Source organism: Tachypleus tridentatus, chromosome 9 (assembly GCF_004210375.1).
Source record: "Tachypleus tridentatus isolate NWPU-2018 chromosome 9, ASM421037v1, whole genome shotgun sequence".
NCBI lineage: Eukaryota > Metazoa > Arthropoda > Merostomata > Xiphosura > Limulidae > Tachypleus > Tachypleus tridentatus.
The window spans coordinates 7,761,619-7,782,542 of NC_134833.1; the positions used below are offsets into that span (position 1 = coordinate 7,761,619).

At 29.8% G+C, this 20,924-nt stretch overlaps 1 protein-coding gene across 4 annotated transcripts in view; it reads right to left on the bottom strand.

Annotated features, from left to right (window-relative positions):
- The window catches only part of LOC143224723 (uncharacterized), a 171,753-nt gene that overhangs the window by 12,799 nt on the left and 138,030 nt on the right, over positions 1-20,924 (bottom strand). For all 4 annotated transcript variants that reach the window (XM_076452964.1, XM_076452967.1, XM_076452965.1 and 1 more), the window contains 7 exons: positions 10,582-10,701; positions 8,068-8,143; positions 7,164-7,287; positions 3,167-3,252; positions 1,417-1,513; positions 580-673; positions 182-359 (listed from right to left, as the gene is read on the bottom strand). In XM_076452964.1, coding sequence (XP_076309079.1) covers positions 182-359; positions 580-673; positions 1,417-1,513; positions 3,167-3,252; positions 7,164-7,287; positions 8,068-8,143; positions 10,582-10,701 — 775 coding nt within the window. The remainder of the gene's footprint in view (positions 1-181; positions 360-579; positions 674-1,416; positions 1,514-3,166; positions 3,253-7,163; positions 7,288-8,067; positions 8,144-10,581; positions 10,702-20,924) is intronic.

The window sequence follows — 20,924 nt, forward strand, 5'->3', positions numbered from 1 at the left end:
GTTTATAGCTAATGACAATCAACTATTTTCTGTCCATAAGCTTATAAACAGTTTTCTGTATTGACACAGATATTCATACTTAAACCTTAAAACTGGCAAGCTGCAGAAAAAACAAGTGCCATGAGATAATACAACAGGGTTAATACTGCATGTAGGTAAATAACACACAAAGTTCACTTACCTTCAAGATACACTGGCAAGCCTCACTTTCTAGGGCAATAGGGTCTTCATTTTCTCGATTGAAGATTATAACTGCAATCTGTGCAGGGTGGGATATAGGTAGGGGTATTAATAATTTTTCAGGTCGAAATTCTTTTCTTGGGTGCTTCCACGGGTATTTCCACTGTCGTAAAGACTTCCTGTAAAAATTAACTTACAAGCTGTAAAACTAATATTTACACTGCTGAATCTAGTATACATTCTTTAACATATTTTTTATCATCATCTTATATTCTGGTAGTCAAATCACATATTAAATATATTTTATAATAACAGTTTTGTCTTTCAAGAGATAAAGCAAAATCTTAATATTAAATGTATATGTACATTTAACAATTTTTGGCAGGAAATGAAACAAACCTTTGTTTACTGGATTTGTGTGTTGTATTCATGATTGTTCTTATGGGGTTAAAGATAACAATATCAAGATACGGAGCAGGAACCTGGATATTTCCTGTCAATAAATAAATGTATTATTTTGGTTTAAAGATTTTATGTCCACAATAGTAAAGCTACACAAAAATAAAATAGAAACATGGGTGTCAGTAATAATGTTTTACCATTGTCTATTTTATTTATCATCAGTATTTTTAACATGATTTTCACTTTTATTTTGTTATGTACATTTTTATTTATCAAGATCCAACAGTAACCTTCCGATATCAAATATTGTTTAAATTTTTAATGTATTTTTACTGTCATCATTCACCACAAGTCAAACAAAAATTTTAAATAAAACATAGGAATAGAAAAACAAGCCTTCCTTATCTCAAACATTATCTAACTTTTATAAAACTCCAGACAGACACAGACCACTATCTGGTTATCCATTAAGTCTCCAATATTTCAGTCTTATGTTATTATTTCCTTGGTATAATACCCAAGAAAACAGGATCAGTCTTTCAGCCTTACATTAACATGTAACAAGTACATTACCTACTAGAAACATCACCAAACAGGATCAGTCTTTCAGCCTTACATTAACATGTAACAAGTACATTACCTACTACAAACATCACCAAACAGGATCAGTCTTACACTGACAAGTAATAACTACATTACCTACTATAAACACTACAAAACAGGATTAGACAATAATATAATAATTGTAACCTTAAAATAAAAGGTTCTAATACTTTGAATATATTTATACAAATAAGATATAAATATTAAAATACTTTGATTAATCACACCTACCTTTTGGTGTGTGAATGTTGTTTGTCACATCAATATCTATCCTTTGTTCTGCTTGCTGTAACATCTCGGTGTATCTTGTCAAGTTGGCATTATGTGTCTGAAAATAAAGTCATTTTACCGAAACATTTGTAAAACCTCTGCCGTGTTTCTCTCTCACAGAACCAAGTATTCCAACTTTAAATATTCCTAGAAATTTTGTCAAAATATTAGAACTGTAAATAGTGAGATTCTGCAGGTTTAAAACAAAGTGAGTTTTTTACCCAAGTCAGAGGTTCAGTAAAATCATTGTTTGTTTAAATCTAAATAGCTTTAACAAAGAGTGTTAAGAATCAATATTTTGATAGGTTCTAGAACAGTCTGTACTTAAATAGCTTTAACAAGGAGTGATAAGAATCAATATTTTGATAGGTTCTAGAACAGTCTGTACTTAAACAGCTTTAACAAGGAGTGATAAGAATCAATATTTTGATAGGTTCTAGAACAGTCTGTACTTAAATAGCTTTAACAAGGAGTGATAAGAATCAATATTTTGATAGGTTCTAGAACAGTCTGTACTTAAACAGCTTTAACAAGGAGTGTTAAGAATCAATATATTGATAGGTTCTAGAACAGTCTGTACTGAACATTTTACTACTGGTCATTTCATTACTAAGGTATTTTTTAACCCATTTCAGCTATGTACAAATGACTATCTCTTGACAACTATTTGAAGCAGTAGCTTGGCTGCAGGCTTATGACCCAGCAAATAAACTGCACTTTCTTTATGGAACTGCTCATAGTCTGAATCATTTTAGAAAGTTTAGACCTTTCATCACTTTAAAAGAAATGTTTTAGAGATAAAAACCTTTTTTTATTTTGAAGAAGCATTTCTCTTGTAAACTAACATATTACTGACTGAGCATTTGTCTAATGAACTAATACTATATTTTATGATCTTATATAAGATACATAAGGGAGATGATGACAAAATGACCACGTAGCAGACTATCCTAGTAACACAAAACTGACAGTGAAATGTTCGGTAGCCACCATTTTGAGATTCCAGTTTTGTTACTATAAATATGGCAGAGAATAATAAATCTTCTGCAAAACAATCTAATTGAACTTTTTTGCATGAGAAGATGTGGTACTTGTAAAAACACATCCTGTACTACTGTGGTACTTGTAAAAACACATCCTGTACTACTGTGGTACTTGTAAAAAACACATCCTGTACTACTGTGGTACTTGTAAAAAACACATCCTGTACTACTGTGGTACTTGTAAAAAACACATCCTGTACTACTGTGGTACTTGTAAAAACATCCTGTACTATTGTGGTACTTGTAAAAACACATCCTGTACTACTGTGATACTTGTAAAAACACATCCTGTACTACTGTGATACTTGTAAAACACATCCTGTACTACTCAGGTACTTGTAAAAACACATCCTGTACTACTGTGGTACTTGTAAAAAACACATCCTGTACTACTGTGGTACTTGTAAAAAACACATCCTGTACTACTGTGGTACTTGTAAAAAACACATCCTGTACTACTCAGGTACTTGTAAAAAACACATCCTGTACTACTCAGGTACTTGTAAAAACACATCCTGTACTACTGTGGTACTTGTAAAAAACATCCTGTACTACTGTGGTACTTGTAAAAACACATCCTGTACTACTCAGGTACTTGTAAAAACTGAAATAACAAAAACAAGTTTGACAGATAAGAAAATATCACATGAAAACTAAAACCCAATTACCTCCAATCGAAACCAAACATCACTGTCCTCTAGTGGGGTTAAGATGTCAATGGAGAATATGTCACAGAACATTTGGGAAGCTAATCCTGTAACATGAAAAACAAATACAACATTTAACTTCAGATCTGAAATGTCTAACAAAGTGTTATTTGTTCTACTTTACTAGTACTTAGTGACAGATGAAGTATTTAAAAGTAAACAAGTTAAAAATGGTAACAAGATAATTCACTAAAACATATGAAAGAGCTTTTAGAAACTGTAAAACTATATTTACACAATACATTTTTAATGGTCTATGTTACATGACCACATTTTAAGGGATTCTGCACAATTTTACACATAAAACAAAGGTGTTCAGCTGTGTGACTGAGAAGGAATGAGGGTTGTTTGGTATTTACTGGGCTAAACAACCAGTAAAAAAACAACACAAGTAAAATTACCAAATGTAAAAATCAAGATAAAAGTAAAGAAACATCAAGAATCAGGTAAAAAAAATACATACATTACCTACTTTAGGTGAATAACCATAATCTAAAAAAATAAAATACGTACATTACCTACTTTAGGTGAATAACTATAATCTAAAAAAATAAAATACATACATTACCTACTTTAGGTGAATAACCATAATCTAAAAAAATAAAATACGTACATTACCTACTTTAGGTGAATAACCATAATCTAAAAAAATAAAATACATACATTACCTACTTTAGGTGAATAACCATAATCTAAAAAAATAAAATACATACATTACCTACTTTAGGTGAATAACTATAATCTAAAAAAATAAAATACATACATTACCTACTTTAGGTGAATAACCATAATCTACAAAAATAAAATACATACATTACCTACTTTAGGTGAATAACCATAATCTAAAAAAATAAAATACATACATTACCTACTTTAGGTGAATAACCATAATCTAAAAAAATAAAATACATACATTACCTACTTTAAGTGAATAACCATAATCTAAAATAAATAAAATACATACATTACCTATTTTAGGTGAATAACCATAATCTAAAAAAAAATAAAATACATACATTACCTACTTTAGGTGAATAACCATAATCTAAAAAATAAAATACATACATTACCTACTTTAGGTGAATAACCATAATCTAAAAAACTAAAATACATACATTACCTACTTTAGGTGAATAACCATAATCTAAAAAAAATAAAATACATACATTACCTACTTTAGGTGAATAACCATAATCTAAAAAAATAAAATACATACATTACCTACTTTAAGTGAATAACCATAATCTAAAAAAAATAAAATACATACATTACCTACTTTAGGTGAATAACCATAATCTAAAAAAATAAAATACATACATTACCAACTTTAGGTGAATAACCATAATCTAAAAAAATAAAATACATACATTACCTACTTTAGGTGAATAACCATAATCTACAAAAATAAAATACATACATTACCTACTTTAGGTGAATAACCATAATCTAAAAAAATAAAATACATACATTACCTACTTTAAGTGAATAACCATAATCTAAAAAAATAAAATACCTACATTACCTACTTTAGGTGAATAACCATAATCTAAAACAATAAAATACATACATTACCTACTTTAGGTGAATAACCATAATCTAAAAAAATAAAATACATACATTACCTACTTTAGGTGAATAACCATAATCTAAAAAAATAAAATATGTACATTACCTACTTTAAGTGAATAACCATAATCTAAAAAAATAAAATACATACATTACCTACTTTAAGTGAATAACCATAATCTAAAACAGTAAAATACATACATTACCTACTTTAGGTGAATAACCATAATCTAAAAAAATAAAATACATACATTACCTACTTTAGGTGAATAACCATAATATAAAAAAATAAAATACATACATTACCTACTTTAGGTGAATAACCATAATCTAAAACAGTAAAATACATACATTACCTACTTTAGGTGAATAACCATAATCTAAAAAAATAAAATACATACATTACCTACTTTAGGTGAATAACCATAATCTAAAAAAAATAAAATACATTACATTACCTACTTTAGGTGAATAACCATAATCTAAAAAAAATAAAATACATACATTACCTACTTTAGGTGAATAACCATAATCTAAAAAAAATAAAATACATACATTACCTACTTTAGGTGAATAACCATAATCTAAAAAAATAAAATACATACATTACCTACTTTAGGTGAATAACCATAATCTCAAAAAAATAAAATACATACATTACCTACTTTAGGTGAATAACCATAATCTAAAGAAATAAAATACATACATTACCTACTTTAGGTGAATAATCATAATCTAAAGAAATAAAATACATACATTACCTACTTTAGGTGAATAACCATAATCTAAAGAAATAAAATACATACATTACCTACTTTAGATGAATAACCATAATCTAAAAAAATAAAATACATACATTACCTACTTTAGGTGAATAACCATAGTCTAAAACAATAAAATACATACATTACCTACTTTAGGTGAATAACCATAATCTAAAAAAATAAAATACATACATTACCTACTTTAGGTGAATAACCATAATCTAAAACAATAAAATACATACATTACCTACTTTAGGTGAATAACCATAATCTAAAAAAATAAAATACATACATTACCTACTTTAGGTGAATAACCATAATCTAAAAAAATAAAATACATACATTACCTACTTTAAGTGAATAACCATAATCTAAAAAAATAAAATACATACATTACCTACTTTAGATGAATAACCATAATCTACAAAAATAAAATACATACATTACCTACTTTAAGGTGAATAACCATAATCTAAAAAAAATAAAATACATACATTACCTACTTTAAGTGAATAACCATAATCTAAAAAAATAAAATACATACATTACCTACTTTAAGTGAATAACCATAATCTAAAAAAATAAAATACATACATTACCTACTTTAAGTGAATAACCATAATATAAAAAAAATAAAATACATACATTACCTACTTTAGGTGAATAACCATAATCTAAAACAAATAAAATACATACATTACCTACTTTAGGTGAATAACCATAATCTAAAAAAATAAAATACATACATTACCTACTTTAGGTGAATAACCATAATCTAAAAAAAATAAAATACGTATATTACCTACTTTAAGTGAATAACCATAATCTAAAAAAATAAAATACATACATTACCTACTTTAGGTGAATAATCATAATCTAAAAAAATAAAATACATACATTACCTACTTTAGGTGAATAATCATAATCTAAAAAAATAAAATACATACATTACCTACTTTAAGTGAATAACCATAATATAAAAAAAATAAAATACATACATTACCTACTTTAGGTGAATAACCATAATCTAAAAAAAATAAAATACATACATTACCTACTTTAGGTGAATAACCATAATCTAAAAAAATAAAATACATACATTACCTACTTTAAGTGAATAACCATAATCTAAAAAAATAAAATACATACATTACCTACTTTAAGTGAATAACCATAATCTAAAAAAATAAAATACATACATTACCTACTTTAAGTGAATAACCATAATCTAAAGAAATAAAATACATACATTACCTACTTTAGGTGAATAACCATAATCTAAAAAAATAAAATACGTACATTACCTACTTTAGGTGAATAACCATAATCTAAAAAATATAAAATACATACATTACCTACTTTAGGTGCATAACCATATTCTAAAAAATAATCTAATAAATATATTACCTACTTTAAGTAATTAACTATATATCTTATAAAACAGAATTTATTACTTATCAGATTATGTCCTTCATTAAGCTGTAATGATGTGAATTACTTTAATGTTTTTATTTTGTATATGATTTGACAGGAGAGACCAGATGCAGTTTTTATTAATTAAATGATGTCATTTACCCCTGAAAACAAAAACAAGATTTATGAGGCTAGAAAGGGTTAATCACAAATACCTGGCCAATCACGATACTGAAGTCCTCTGTTCTCCCAGAAATCTTCCTCACTGATCAGCAATCTTTTAAACACGTGGGTTGGATAAAACTTTTCAAGTAGTAGTGTTGCTTGTCTTATAGCCAGCTACAGAAATACATACACTATAAAACAGTGCCTCTTAAAATAACTAATAATTTATATTTTACTTTTGTTGCTAAGGGTTTTAAAAAATTGAAATGAAAATATTTAATTCCATGAAAGTTATGCAACAAAACTTGAATATCTGATAAAAAGTTTACAGATATAATCAAATTATAATAAAAAAAAACCTCAACTGAAAAGGTCAAATCATTACAATTGGTATTTTTAATCACAAGAAAGTTATTGTCTTTAAACACCTAGGAATAACTTGAATAAATATTGTGTGCTCTTGGTTGTTAAACAATTCAGAAATATTTGGCATGTTCTTTTTTAACCAACTATTTGAGAGATATAATAGTTACCCTACTTTGTAGCTCAGACTATATATATCTCAGGCATACAATTGTGATGTGTATCTAGTAACTGGTTGAAACTCAAGATGCGTGACAAAGCACCATGACGTCAGATGGAAACTGTTATGACAATTTGTTTTTCTTCAGTAATATAATTATATTACTTGTTGAACAACTAAATGGATTTAGACTTTCCACAAAACTGTTTAACCCTTTATTTTTTAAGGTATAACATTAAAAATTTGAAAATTACATTCATACTGAAACAGTCACTAAAACTAACACATTTTGTTTCCTATACACAAAATAATCTCTACTTCAGATAAAAGTTGTCTTTCTAGCTGACCTTTACCTGATAGCTAGTCACAAAACAGTTCACTGTTGTGTTCTACTGGTAGAGTAGTGATCAAAGAAGAATTATAAACTTTACCTGGAGGTCATGTGCTAACAGTCGAACCTTCGCACGAGTTGAAGAACTTAAACCCATCTGTAACTCTTTCCTCCGTCTAGTTGAAACACAAAAACATTATAGTTTCAAAACTTTAATTTATATATGCACTTTACTCCCTTAAATTAAAGGACACAAATTACTATTTCCAATCAACATCACATCATACTCACAGAGATGGAACTAACTACAAGTTATTTTAACCAAGAATTATTAGTGTGACACAAAATGGATATATGTGCACGTGTGTTACATGTTTCAACAAGTTCATGTGCACACAGATACATAAACCAAATCTAAACAAAGAAAAGTAATTTGGTTTAGACAAATTTAATTTTCATACTATGAGAATAACCAAAACTAATGTACTACTGGGTTCAGCTGAATATTAACTTATAAATACACTGTCTCTAAACTAATGTACTACTGGGTTCAACTGAATATTAACTCATAAATACACTGTCACTAAACTAATGTACCACTAGGTTCAACTGAATATTAACTCATAAATACACTGTCTCTAAACTAATGTACTACTAGGTTCAACTGAATATTAACTTATAAATACACTGTCTCTAAACTAATGTACTACTAGGTTCAACTGAATATTAACTTATAAATACACTGTCTCTAAACTAATGTACTACTAGGTTCAACTGAATATTAACTTATAAATACACTGTCTCTAAACTAATGTACTACTAGGTTCAACTGAATATTAACTTATAAATACACTGTCTCTAAACTAATGTACTACTGGGTTCAACTGAATATTAACTTATAAATACACTGTCTCTAAACTAATGTACTACTGGGTTCAACTGAATATTAACTTATAAATACACTGTCTCTAAACTAATGTACTACTGGGTTCAACTGAATATTAACTTATAAATACACTGTCTCTAAACTAATGTACTACTAGGTTTGACTGAATATTAACTTATAAATACACTGTCTCTAAACTAATGTACTACTAGGTTCAACTGAATATTAACTTATAAATACACTGTCTCTAAACTAATGTACTACTAGGTTCAACTGAATATTAACTTATAAATACACTGTCTCTAAACTAATGTACTACTGGGTTCAACTGAATATTAACTTATAAATACACTGTCTCTAAACTAATGTACTACTGGGTTCAACTGAATATTAACTTATAAATACACTGTCTCTAAACTAATGTACTACTGGGTTCAACTGAATATTAACTTATAAATACACTGTCTCTAAACTAATGTACTACTGGGTTCAACTGAATATTAACTTATAAATACACTGTCTCTAAACTAATGTACTACTAGGCTTGACTGAATATTAACTTATAAATACACTGTCTCTAAACTAATGTACTACTAGGTTCAACTGAATATTAACTTATAAATATACTGTCTCTAAACTAATGTACTACTGGGTTCAACTGAATATTAACTTATAAATACACTGTCTCTAAACTAATGTACTACTAGTACATTAACTTATAAATACACTGTCTCTAAACTAATGTACTACTAGGTTCAACTGAATATTAACTTATAAATACACTGTCTCTAAACTAATGTACTACTGGGTTCAACTGAATATTAACTTATAAATACACTGTCTCTAAACTAATGTACTACTGGGTTCAACTGAATATTAACTTATAAATACACTGTCTCTAAACTAATGTACTACTAGGTTCAACTGAATATTAACTTATAAATACACTGTCTCTAAACTAATGTACTACTAGGTTCAACTGAATATTAACTTATAAATACACCGTCTCTTAACTAATGTACTACTGGGTTCAACCGAATATTAACTTATAAATACACTGTCTCTAAACTAATGTACTACTAGGTTCAACTGAATATTAACTTATAAATACACTGTCTCTAAACCAGTTATCTGTTCCAAAACTAATGTACTACTAGGTTCAACTGAATATTAACTTATAAATACACTGTCTCTAAACCAGTTATCTGTTCCAAAACTAATGTACTACTAGGTTCAACTGAATATTAACTTCTAAATACACTGTCTCTAAACTAGTTATCTGTTCCAAAGATAACCTACTTTTAAAACACCTCTCCGTTAGTTAATTACAGATGCAAAACACATGACATTAAATCAACACAAGTTGGTTTTATAAAGAAACGTAAAGTTTTAATTACATCTGTGTGAAGTAACAAGTGCACTGTAATTACAAACATTATAGTTTATAAATATATAGACCTGGTATTAATGAAACTCCTACTATATATTTAAATAGCCAACAAAACTGTTGATAACAAGTCACTTGTCAACTTGTCTTCGTAACACTGGATAACAAGTCACTCACTTGTCAACTTGTCCTTGTAACACTGGATAACAAGTCACTTTTCAATTTGACCTCGTAACACTGGATAACAACTCACTTACTTGTCAACTTGGCCTTGTAACACTGGATAACAACTCACTTACTTGTCAACTTGGCCTTGTAACACTGGATAACAACTCACTTACTTGTCAACTTGGTCTCGTAACACGTACAGAATGTCTTGAGCTTCTTTCTCCAGCTGGCTGTACATCCCATCTTTGGCCAGACTGGCAGAAAATGGTCTGAAACACTGCTGGACAAATTCACTAAAAGAACATTTTTAATTATAAGTATTTATACTAAAACTATATATCTGTGAATATATATAACCAGTGTTTATTGATCTGAATGGAAAATGATTTTTGCATTATGATCAAAAAACAGTGAAAAATTTTTTAACTTCATTTGTGTAATCTTTAAAACCTCCTAAATATATAAAGCTTTTTTTTTTTCCAGATAAACTTTATCCTGACTGTGTGCAGGGTCACCCAATATGTAATCATCAGAGCTTTAAATGGATGAATAATGAGCAGTACTGTTATATCCTTTCTAGTACTGACTATAAAGTTCCAGAATACTTCCCATAAGATTAGAGTTTCTACTTCAAACATCTACAATGAAATAAATGTATCTTGAAAAATAGAACTAAACAAGCGGCAAGCATTATCACAAACATTATTTTAAAGTTTTATTCAATAGTACAACTAATGATTTTATAATGTACACATTTTTTAAAATACAAGTACATATATTATTCATTTCTACGTTTCCTTACTTGGTCCCCATAGTACAATGCATAGCATCTTTTGGTACTAAATCACAAGCAGAGATAGTTGAGTTTTTGATAGTGTGATCATAAAATAATGAACATTCCATGGACAAACCATTGAAATTATCAAGTTTTCTTAAAGTTACTTTTTGTATGATTTCAGTTTCTCCACATACTCTGTTTGTCAGGAAAATGATACTACTGGAACATCTCTTAATACATTTTACTGGACTGTGGTCAAGTATTGGTAGGGAAAGTAAGATATCAAAACACAATAAGTACCTGTCAGCAGATAGCCCAGAAAAACATCATATAATTTAAATTGACAATCAATACAGTTCATCCAAGACTGAGTACAAAATGTCCAGTTTATTGATAGTTGTCTAATTTGGTTAACGTTATTTGTTAAGAAAATATGGAAAGAACAACAACTACAGGAAATCCAACCTTGTGGAATTAGCAACTACCAAGAAAAATAGAAAAGCTGTCCTTAAAAACTCAACCATCACTCCCAGAAACATTAACTCTATCAACAAAGCCTCAGTCTATATGACCGACCACGTGACTTCCTTATACTTATTGTCTTTTTAGATTTATTACTTCTACCTTTCAATATAGTACATGCATGTATATTTACAAAATATTCCAGTCTTTCAGTTGATAAGTTTCTCACATACAAAAAATTGTATTGTTTAGTAAAATATTTCTAATAAAATAAAGACATGTCCATAATTAGAGTATTTGTTGTGAATAGTCCATGTGCTAAGAAATTTTCATGTTAAAATTAAAAATACTTTTCCTTATCTCAAAAATCACAAACTTCCTTTGTTTATTCCCCAAGACTTGGAAAATACATTTAAAACTTTGTTCAGTAACACGTGATTATTTATCTCTTATTTCTCTAACTCAAAACATGATCAGTCAACTTGACAGACTTTGTAAACACACAAATCGAAATAAATCTAAACTGCCCTTTTCCCCTTCCAGAACAACTACATACTGTAACATGAAACTACGTTCATTTATCCTAAGTAGTTCTATGTTCTTCTTCTTCATGTGTCAAATCTACGGCAGACATCAACAACCATGGCATGCCAGACTTCTCTGCTGTCAATCCTCCTTATCAACTCGACGTTGCTAATTGAGTTCTTGGTGACATAGTTATTGAGGCTGTCGATATATTTAGTTCTTTGACACCCTCTGCTTTTCCTCCCTTCTATTTTTCCACATCTGTTTCTCTATCCCATTCTTCCTACAGATGTGTCCTAGAAATTCCATTTGTCTCTTTCTTATAGTTTTCATGAGGGACCTTTTGTATCCTGCCAGTTCCATGACTTCCACATTTGTTTTTCTTTCAGTCCATGATATTTTTAGCATCCTTCTGAGGAACCACATTTCACCAGCTTCTAATCTCTTCTCTGTATCTTTGTTCAGTGTCCAGCTCTCACAGCCATATAAGAGAACAGACCATACATATGATTTCAAGGTGTTAATTTTATTGACATTTGTTATGTTCCTGTTTGTGAATATGGACTTCATTTTATTGAAAGTATCCTTGGACATTGCAATTCTTTTCTTTATTTCTGTGTCACTCTTTGCATTTGATGTTATAGTATATCCAAGATATTTGAAGCTTTCGACTTGTTTTATTCTCACGTCCTTCTCGGTTATGCTGCATGTGGGTGTAATTGATTGTTTTGAGATAACCATGCACTCTGTTTTCTTTGTATTTAACTGCAAGCCTTTTTCTTCACTCTTGTCTACTGTTGTTGTGAGGAGAGTCTGTAGATTTCATTCGGTGTCCTCAATGAGGACTGTGTCATCAGCGTAGCGCAAGTTGTTGATATTGCATCTGCCTACTTTGACTCCCTGATGTTCTATGATGTTTCATAGGATTATTTCGCTGAACAAGTTAAAAAGATCTGGTGAAAATACACATCCCTGCCTCACCCCTTTTTCAATTGGTCTATATTCACTCAATTCATTTTCAATTTTGATAGCTGCCATTTGCTGCCAGTAAAGGTTTCTAAGGATTCTTAGATCTTTAGCATCGATGTTCAGGTCTGATAACATGTCGAATAGGTCACCATGTCTCACTTTGTAAAAGGCTTTAGAATAATCGATAAAACATAGATATAAATCCTTTTGTACTTCCAGTGATCTTTCCATGAGCATGTTTAGAGCAAAAATTGCATTTCTAGTGCCTTTATCGGCTATAAATCCAAACTGAGTATCAGAAATCTCTGGTCTTATCTTATTCCTCATTCTAGACATGAGCACTCTTAAAAGAACCTTGGTAAAATGACTCATTAGACTAATTATATTGTGCTGTTCACAGTCAGTTGTTCCCGGCTTTTTCGGCAATGCAATAAAGACTGATTTTTTAAAGTCTTCCGGTATTTCACCTGTGTCATAAATAGTGTTCAGTAGTTTTGTCACTTCCTACATATTTTTAGTTTGGCTTGCTATAGGTTTTTCTTTGCAAAATGGTACCTATAGTAGGTTGCAATTACTTGCTATAGGAGCAGTGTCCATACAGGACCATTCTGCCCAGTCATTGTTCCTTAGATTGGAGTCATCTGCCTGGCCAGATTGAGTGTTGCACCATTAATGACACTATGTCAGTTGCCTCGCACTCATCCACCACCTGCCTTCCATGACTTCATCGTAACCCTGACACGGGGGGCTAAATGGGTACTCGGTCTTGCCCAAGGACCTCCCATTGGCTATCAGAGGGAAGGAGTGCCCTACTGTTCCTTTGTCAGATCGTGCTCTGACCCACTACCCATTGCACATCAGAATCGCTGCGGACCTCCACCAGAGTTTCCTCTGGCTTCGTCCTGCCCAGGCATAGCTCACCATCTTACGGGTCCCAACGTGTACGCTCTCACTCCGCCCCGTCGACGTGGCGACATGGACAGGCCGTTGGTGCGCCCCGGCCCCAAACAAAGGCGAGGATCCCAACGAAGTCGGCAGCCCGGCCGACCTATGTTAGTGACATCTATTTATAATTAACTTTTATTGTTTTATTGCCCTTTAAACCATGATTAAGTACTACCTGTGTCATTATAAACTGTAAATCACTCGGGACACATGCAGCTCATGTTACCCTAATGAATTACATTACCCACGAGCTACTATAACTAGTACAACCTGCTCATGGAACACTTTTACAATATTATTATTTATTTTACCTAATGTAACCTCAACTAACCTGAAAAGATCTATATTTTTACATTTCAGTTACTTTATGAAACAAATAAATAACAAACATGAAAAATAATACATCACACTTTTAATAGTAGTAGTACATTAAATAATATTTATTTAATTAAATATGCACCAAACAATATAAACTAATAACATGCAAAAAGTAGAAAAATGACCTTACCTATACAAAAAAATTTGACCTTCTAACTAAACAACAAATTCATCCAAGCTTGATATTAACTTTCTCATGGGAACAGTATTGGTACTCTAGGTGAAGACTTTGACTTTCTATTGGTCATATGTAATATATAATTAAACACTAGGGGAACTGTTAATTATAAAAGAAAGGATGTGACAGGTGGGTGTAACAGGATGGGTCTGGTTTTCTATTGAATAGATCTGTAACCAAACAAATTTAAAAACTGTAACAAGAGTGATTTATCTGAGTAATGAGAGTAATTTATGTTTAAAATTGTACTTTTTCAAGTAGTGGATATAATAGGGATGATGACATTGTAAGAGTCAGTCAGTGTGTCACAACCAGTGGAAATTCAGGATAAAATAGGGATGATGACATTGTAAGAGAAGTCAGTGTGTCACACCAGTGAAAATTCAGGATAAAATAGGGATGATGACATTATAAGTCTGTCAGTGTGTCACATCAGTGGAAATTCAGGATAAAATTGGGATGATGACATTGTTAGAGTCAGTCAGTGTGTCGTGTCACACCAGTGGATATTCAGGATAAAATAGGGATGATGACATGCTAGGATAAAATGTGTCACACTTGGAACAATTCTGGATTTTTTAAAATAATGCCTTCTAGATTTAAGAACTTAAAACTTATATACTATTAAAATGTGGATTATTAGTTAAGAGTTTAAGCCATTCTAACTGGTATAACATAAAAGGTAGTTTCATCAAAGTTTGAATGTGCAGTGAAAGATACTTGTGGCTATAAGGTTAATAGCTATTAAGACTGCATTCAGTATAAAATTCTGAATCTATGGCCAGAGCAGCAGCCAGAGCATTGTTCAGTGATACGGCTTCTAATCATGACAAACTACAGTTAAAAAATAAGTACACAAACTACCTCAATTTCTTGAACAGCAATCAGTCCAGTATTTACTAGATCAAACTGTTCAACTGTAATTTTCATCCATATTATTCAAGTTATTCATTAAAATAATTAGGGTAAAGATAAATAACACAATATCATTTACTACTTAAACAACAATTATCTATGTTTTCTTACAAAGCTTTAGAAATGCCACACGATCAAGCACACATTAGTTATAAATTGCTAAACTCTTTTTAAGAAAGATATTAACATCAGTAGTAACTATTCATACCAAATGCAAACATATGCAAAATGGAGATTCATTTTGAGAAAATACACTAAACAGTTCTAAGAGCTTACCTTTAAAGCTTTGTACAAGAAAATTGCATTATTTTCACATATTATTTAAAATGCCTAACTAGTAACTTTAAAGAATACGTGATATAATTTTGTATTAAGTGTGAGCGTGTGATCCTTATTTGTAAGTCCAATTTCCTCTCACGTTTGTTCCAACATATGAAAAATCATTAAATAACAAGTTTCATTCATTTTGTATCATAATTACAGGTTGCTCAATTAATTTAAAAACTAGACTGAAACAGCCTTGAACTGTTTACTGTGATGTAAAAATTCTTATGTATTACAAGTTAGCTATTTAAATATCATTATTTTACTATATGTACAGTAGTTTAATCAGTCAATTAATTATATATTTATTTTGACGTGTAGTCATTTTCATATTGTTCCATTTCTGCTGTTCAGAAAGTAGTTTCTATAATCCTGTACAACTTCAAGGAGGAACCATTTCTGTATGACAACATTATACTCTTCAGTAAGGACCACATCCTTGTTTATTAAATTCAAGTGTTCATCTGTCTGTAGTACCTCTCTGTAATCTTCTATGAGCTCCCATAACTCTGAAAAATAATCCAGATGAAATTCTGTGGCACCTGGAGAACTGTTTTAAGTTGTAATACCTCTCTGTAATTTTCTATGAGCTCCTATAACTCTGAGACATAATCCAGATGAAATTCTGTGGCACCTGGAGAACTGTTTTAAGTTGTAGTACCTCTCTGTAATTTTCTATGAGCTCCCATAACGCTGAGACATAATCCAGATGAAATTCTGTGGCTCCTGGAGAACTGTTTTAAGTTGTAGTACCTCTCTGTAATCTTCTATGAGCTCCAATAACTCTGAGACATAATCCAGATGAAATTCTGTGGCTCCTGGAGAACTGTTTTAAGTTATCAGTAATAAAATATTTAATTGACATGTTCTCATGTATCTCAGGATGGCTGGTATGGGCATTAACACTTTTACTAATAAAGCAGAGGACAATGTTTTGACCTTCTTAGGTCATCTTCAGGTTAACTTAAAGATTACCTAAGAAGATCGAAATGCTGTTCTCTACTTTATTTTAATAAAAGTTTTAATACCCACACAAGCCATCCTGAGATACATCTTTACTCCAGAGGGTTTCTCTTCACCACAAATGACATGTTTTCAGACTTCCTGACATTTGTACTGATTCATCCTTGTTTTCATTCTAATTAGTGCCTTCACCATTGCTAGTTTTGTCTCCATGGATCCAGATAAATCAACAACTATAAAATACATTGAAATATCACAGGTTTCCACTAAATTTTAAAGATAAGAATTCATCTTTTTATACTTAACAAGACAGTGCAGGAATATGAAATAATTGCGAGAAGTTGAAATAGAATTAGGAGCCACAAACATCTTCTGAGATAGGCTCAAACAACAGATATCACATATTCTTCAGAGCCAGAAAGCTTAAACTGTTCCATTAATATTGAGATCTCAAGGGTACATAATGTCCTGGTCATCAAGCATATACAATGTAGTGCTCAAAGTGCTGATTTATGTCTAACAAAAACAGATACCACTAAGGAAGGTTATGGCTAGTCCAGGAAGTTCTAGAAACTGTCAAGTCACAAAATATCCCAGAACTTAAAAGTGACAGCATGGAATATTTATATATAAATATTCTGAATAATGTGAAACACCCTGAAATATTCCATGAGAATATGTAAGAACACTCCAGTATAATCTAAAGCCTTCCATATTTATTTAGAACATTTTAGAATATACAGATAAGATGCAAAATAAACTTTCAGCTACCTTAAGCAACCTATAAATGTTAATCTGTATGGATCAAATTTGAAATGAATTATTTATATGAATTTTGAAACAAAATAAGCAATGAGAGTCATAATTTAAAACTTCAAATGTAAGAACCACCCTAATATATTATATATAATGGATTAAAAAAAAATACAAAAATCTCAAAGTGGATATTCATAAAATACAAATTAAAAACATACAAAAATCTCAAAGTGGATATTCATAAGATACAAATTAAAAAAAATACAAAAAGCTCAAAGTGGATATTTATAAGATACGAATTAAAAAAATACAAAAAGCGCAAAGTGGATATTTATAAGATACGGATTAAAAAATACAAAAAGCTCAAAGTGGATATTCATAAGATACGGATTAAAAAATACAATAAGCTCAAAGTGGGTATTTATAAGATACGGATTAAAAAAATACAAAAGCTCAAAGTGGATATTCATAAGACACGGATTAAAAAAATACAAAAAGCTCAAAGTGGGTATTTATAAGATACGGATTAAAAACATACAAAAAGCTCAAAGTGGATATTCATAAGATACAAATTAAAAATATACAAAAATCTCAAAGTGGATATTCATAAAATACGGATTAAAAACATACAAAAAGCTCAAAGTGGATATTCATAAGATACAAATTAAAAAAATACAAAAAGCTCAAAGTGGATATTCATAAGATACAAAGTAAAAAAATACAAAAAGCTCAAAGTGGATATTCATAAGATACGGATTAAAAAAAATACAAAAAGCTCAAAGTGGATATTCATAAGGTACGGATTAAAAAAATACAAAAAGCTCAAAGTGGATATTCATAAGATACGGATTAAAAAAATACGAAAAGCTCAAAGTGGGTATTTATAAGATATGGATTAAAAAAATACAAAAAGCTCAAAGTGGATATTCATAAGATACCGATGAAAAAAATAATACAAAAGCTCAAAGTGGATATTCATAAGATATGGATTAAAAAATACAAAAGCTCAAAGTGGATATTCATAAGGTACAGATTAAAAAAATACAAAAAGCTCAAAGTGGATATTCATAAGATACGGATTAAAAAAATACAAAAAGCTCAAAGTGGGTATTTATAAGATATGGATTAAAAAAATACAAAAAGCTCAAAGTGGATATTCATAAGATATGGATTAAAAAAATACAAAAAGCTCAAAGTGGATATTTATAAGATACGGATTAAAAAAAATACAAAAAGCCCAAAGTGGATATTCATAAGATACGGATTAAAAATACAAAAAGCTCAAAGTGGATATTCATAAGATACGGATTAAAAAAAATACAAAAACTCAAAGTGGATATTCATAAGATACGGATTAAAAATACAAAAAGCTCAAAGTGGATATTCATAAGATACGGATTAAAAATACAAAAAGCTCAAAGTGGATATTCATAAGATACGGATTAAAAATACAAAAAGCTCAAAGTGGATATTCATAAGATACGGATTAAAAAAATACAAAAAGCTCAAAGTGGATATTCATAAGATACGGATTAAAAAATACAAAAAGCTCAAAGTGGATATTCATAAGATATGGCAAAGTGGATATTCATAAGATAGTATTTCACAGGAAAATTTCAAGATGACATGGGTAAATTGTAGTAAATTCTCATGGTTTTAAAGTCAATGTCATATTTATGTAAATAGGAAACTACACATCTGTAATAAGTAAAATTCGTAAGCCATTTTTGACAGGAAAAACATAAACCTTCTTGTGTAAAATGTAGGAAATAAACCAGTTTGAAGCCTAAAAGAATAGTAACATTCTGTACCTGGTTATTATACTGTCGGCCTTTGAAAGAAAATCAAAAATACTGCTTGGTTTACCAACTGGCTTCAAGGTAGTGTATTCTATCTTAGAAAGAGTACGATGCTTAGTGACCACAAGTTAGTAAACCTTTTGTTTGGTTATACTAATAGAGGTTTTCCCAATGACGAGAAACGCACTTGAAATAAAACTGTATCTCAAAATGAGATACACTGATAAAGGTTTTATGACTTTACACGTTAATAAAACCCTTTTAATTACTGGAGAAATACTTTGGAGTAGATATATATTATGTGTGGGTGGTATATATTTTAAGTTTCTGATGTCATGACTTAATATAACTGCTCATTACTGATCCAATACCCTGAAATAGATGTTATTACACATGGGAAGTAACTCATTATAATTTACTACAAACAAAACTAAATGCACCTATGAATTTCTTTTTCTGCAATGGATATGTTACAAAAAACAGTCTTAGAAGTTGTTGTGCAGATTTCTTACAGTTAGATAAGTATTGTAGACCTTTACTCACTAAGAAAAGGGTTAACAAGTACCATACAACACCTGTTCTGATGATGTTAACTGTTAGTCAGTAAGGAAAAACTGACACACTTTCTTGGTCAAAGTGCACTGTTGCCTTTTAAAAAGTTACATTTAAAACTTAAACTACTTTATTATCACAACGTATGAATAAACTTGGCACAAAAATGTTATTAAGTTCTTAATTTCAGAAGTAAATATTGTTAAAAAGTGCCAATCTACCCTAGTGTAAGAATTGTGATGTTTGTTCTCCAAGCATTCCCTTATATTTATTACCCTTCCAAGAAATATAGAATTCAACTTAAGTTACTCATTATAATATAAATATTACTAAGGCAAAACATAACTTTTTATAGCCTTTATCACATTTGTTTAAAGAGTCTTAAACTACAAAATCAGATCTACTTACTAGACTACCTCTTCCAAACATTCCTAATAGTTCTCAGACATTATTTATAATCAATAGAAAACCAAAGTTTTAATCTTTCAAATGACATTAACTTACGTTGTTTTACGTACAGAGCATCGTCTTTTTCACTGTTCACTTTGAAAGTTTTTTTCATGGTATTCATGTCAACAAGTTTAGCTGAAGTTTTAAAAGTTCTTATCATACAGTTAAAATAAAGTATGATACTTATATAGGATGTGATAAGGTTTATACATGTTATCCTGTGTTCTTGGATGCATCACTTAGTTAAATCAAAATTATTTAGTACAGTGGTATTATCAGTAAAAAATAAGATTAATTTTCCTCAAAATAAAACAATAAAAGTTCCCAAAATAAAGTACCATGTCTCCTGTTTTTATATTTATTATTATTATAGTAACTAAAAGTAAAAATCATAAATTTATAATATTACATTAAAAAAAATTATTCATGAGGTATGTTCACAAGTTATGTAATTTGATATGGTAATGTGAGCCACACATTCACCAAGTGATTTACAACTTGTGTGGTAGGATTATTAGACAC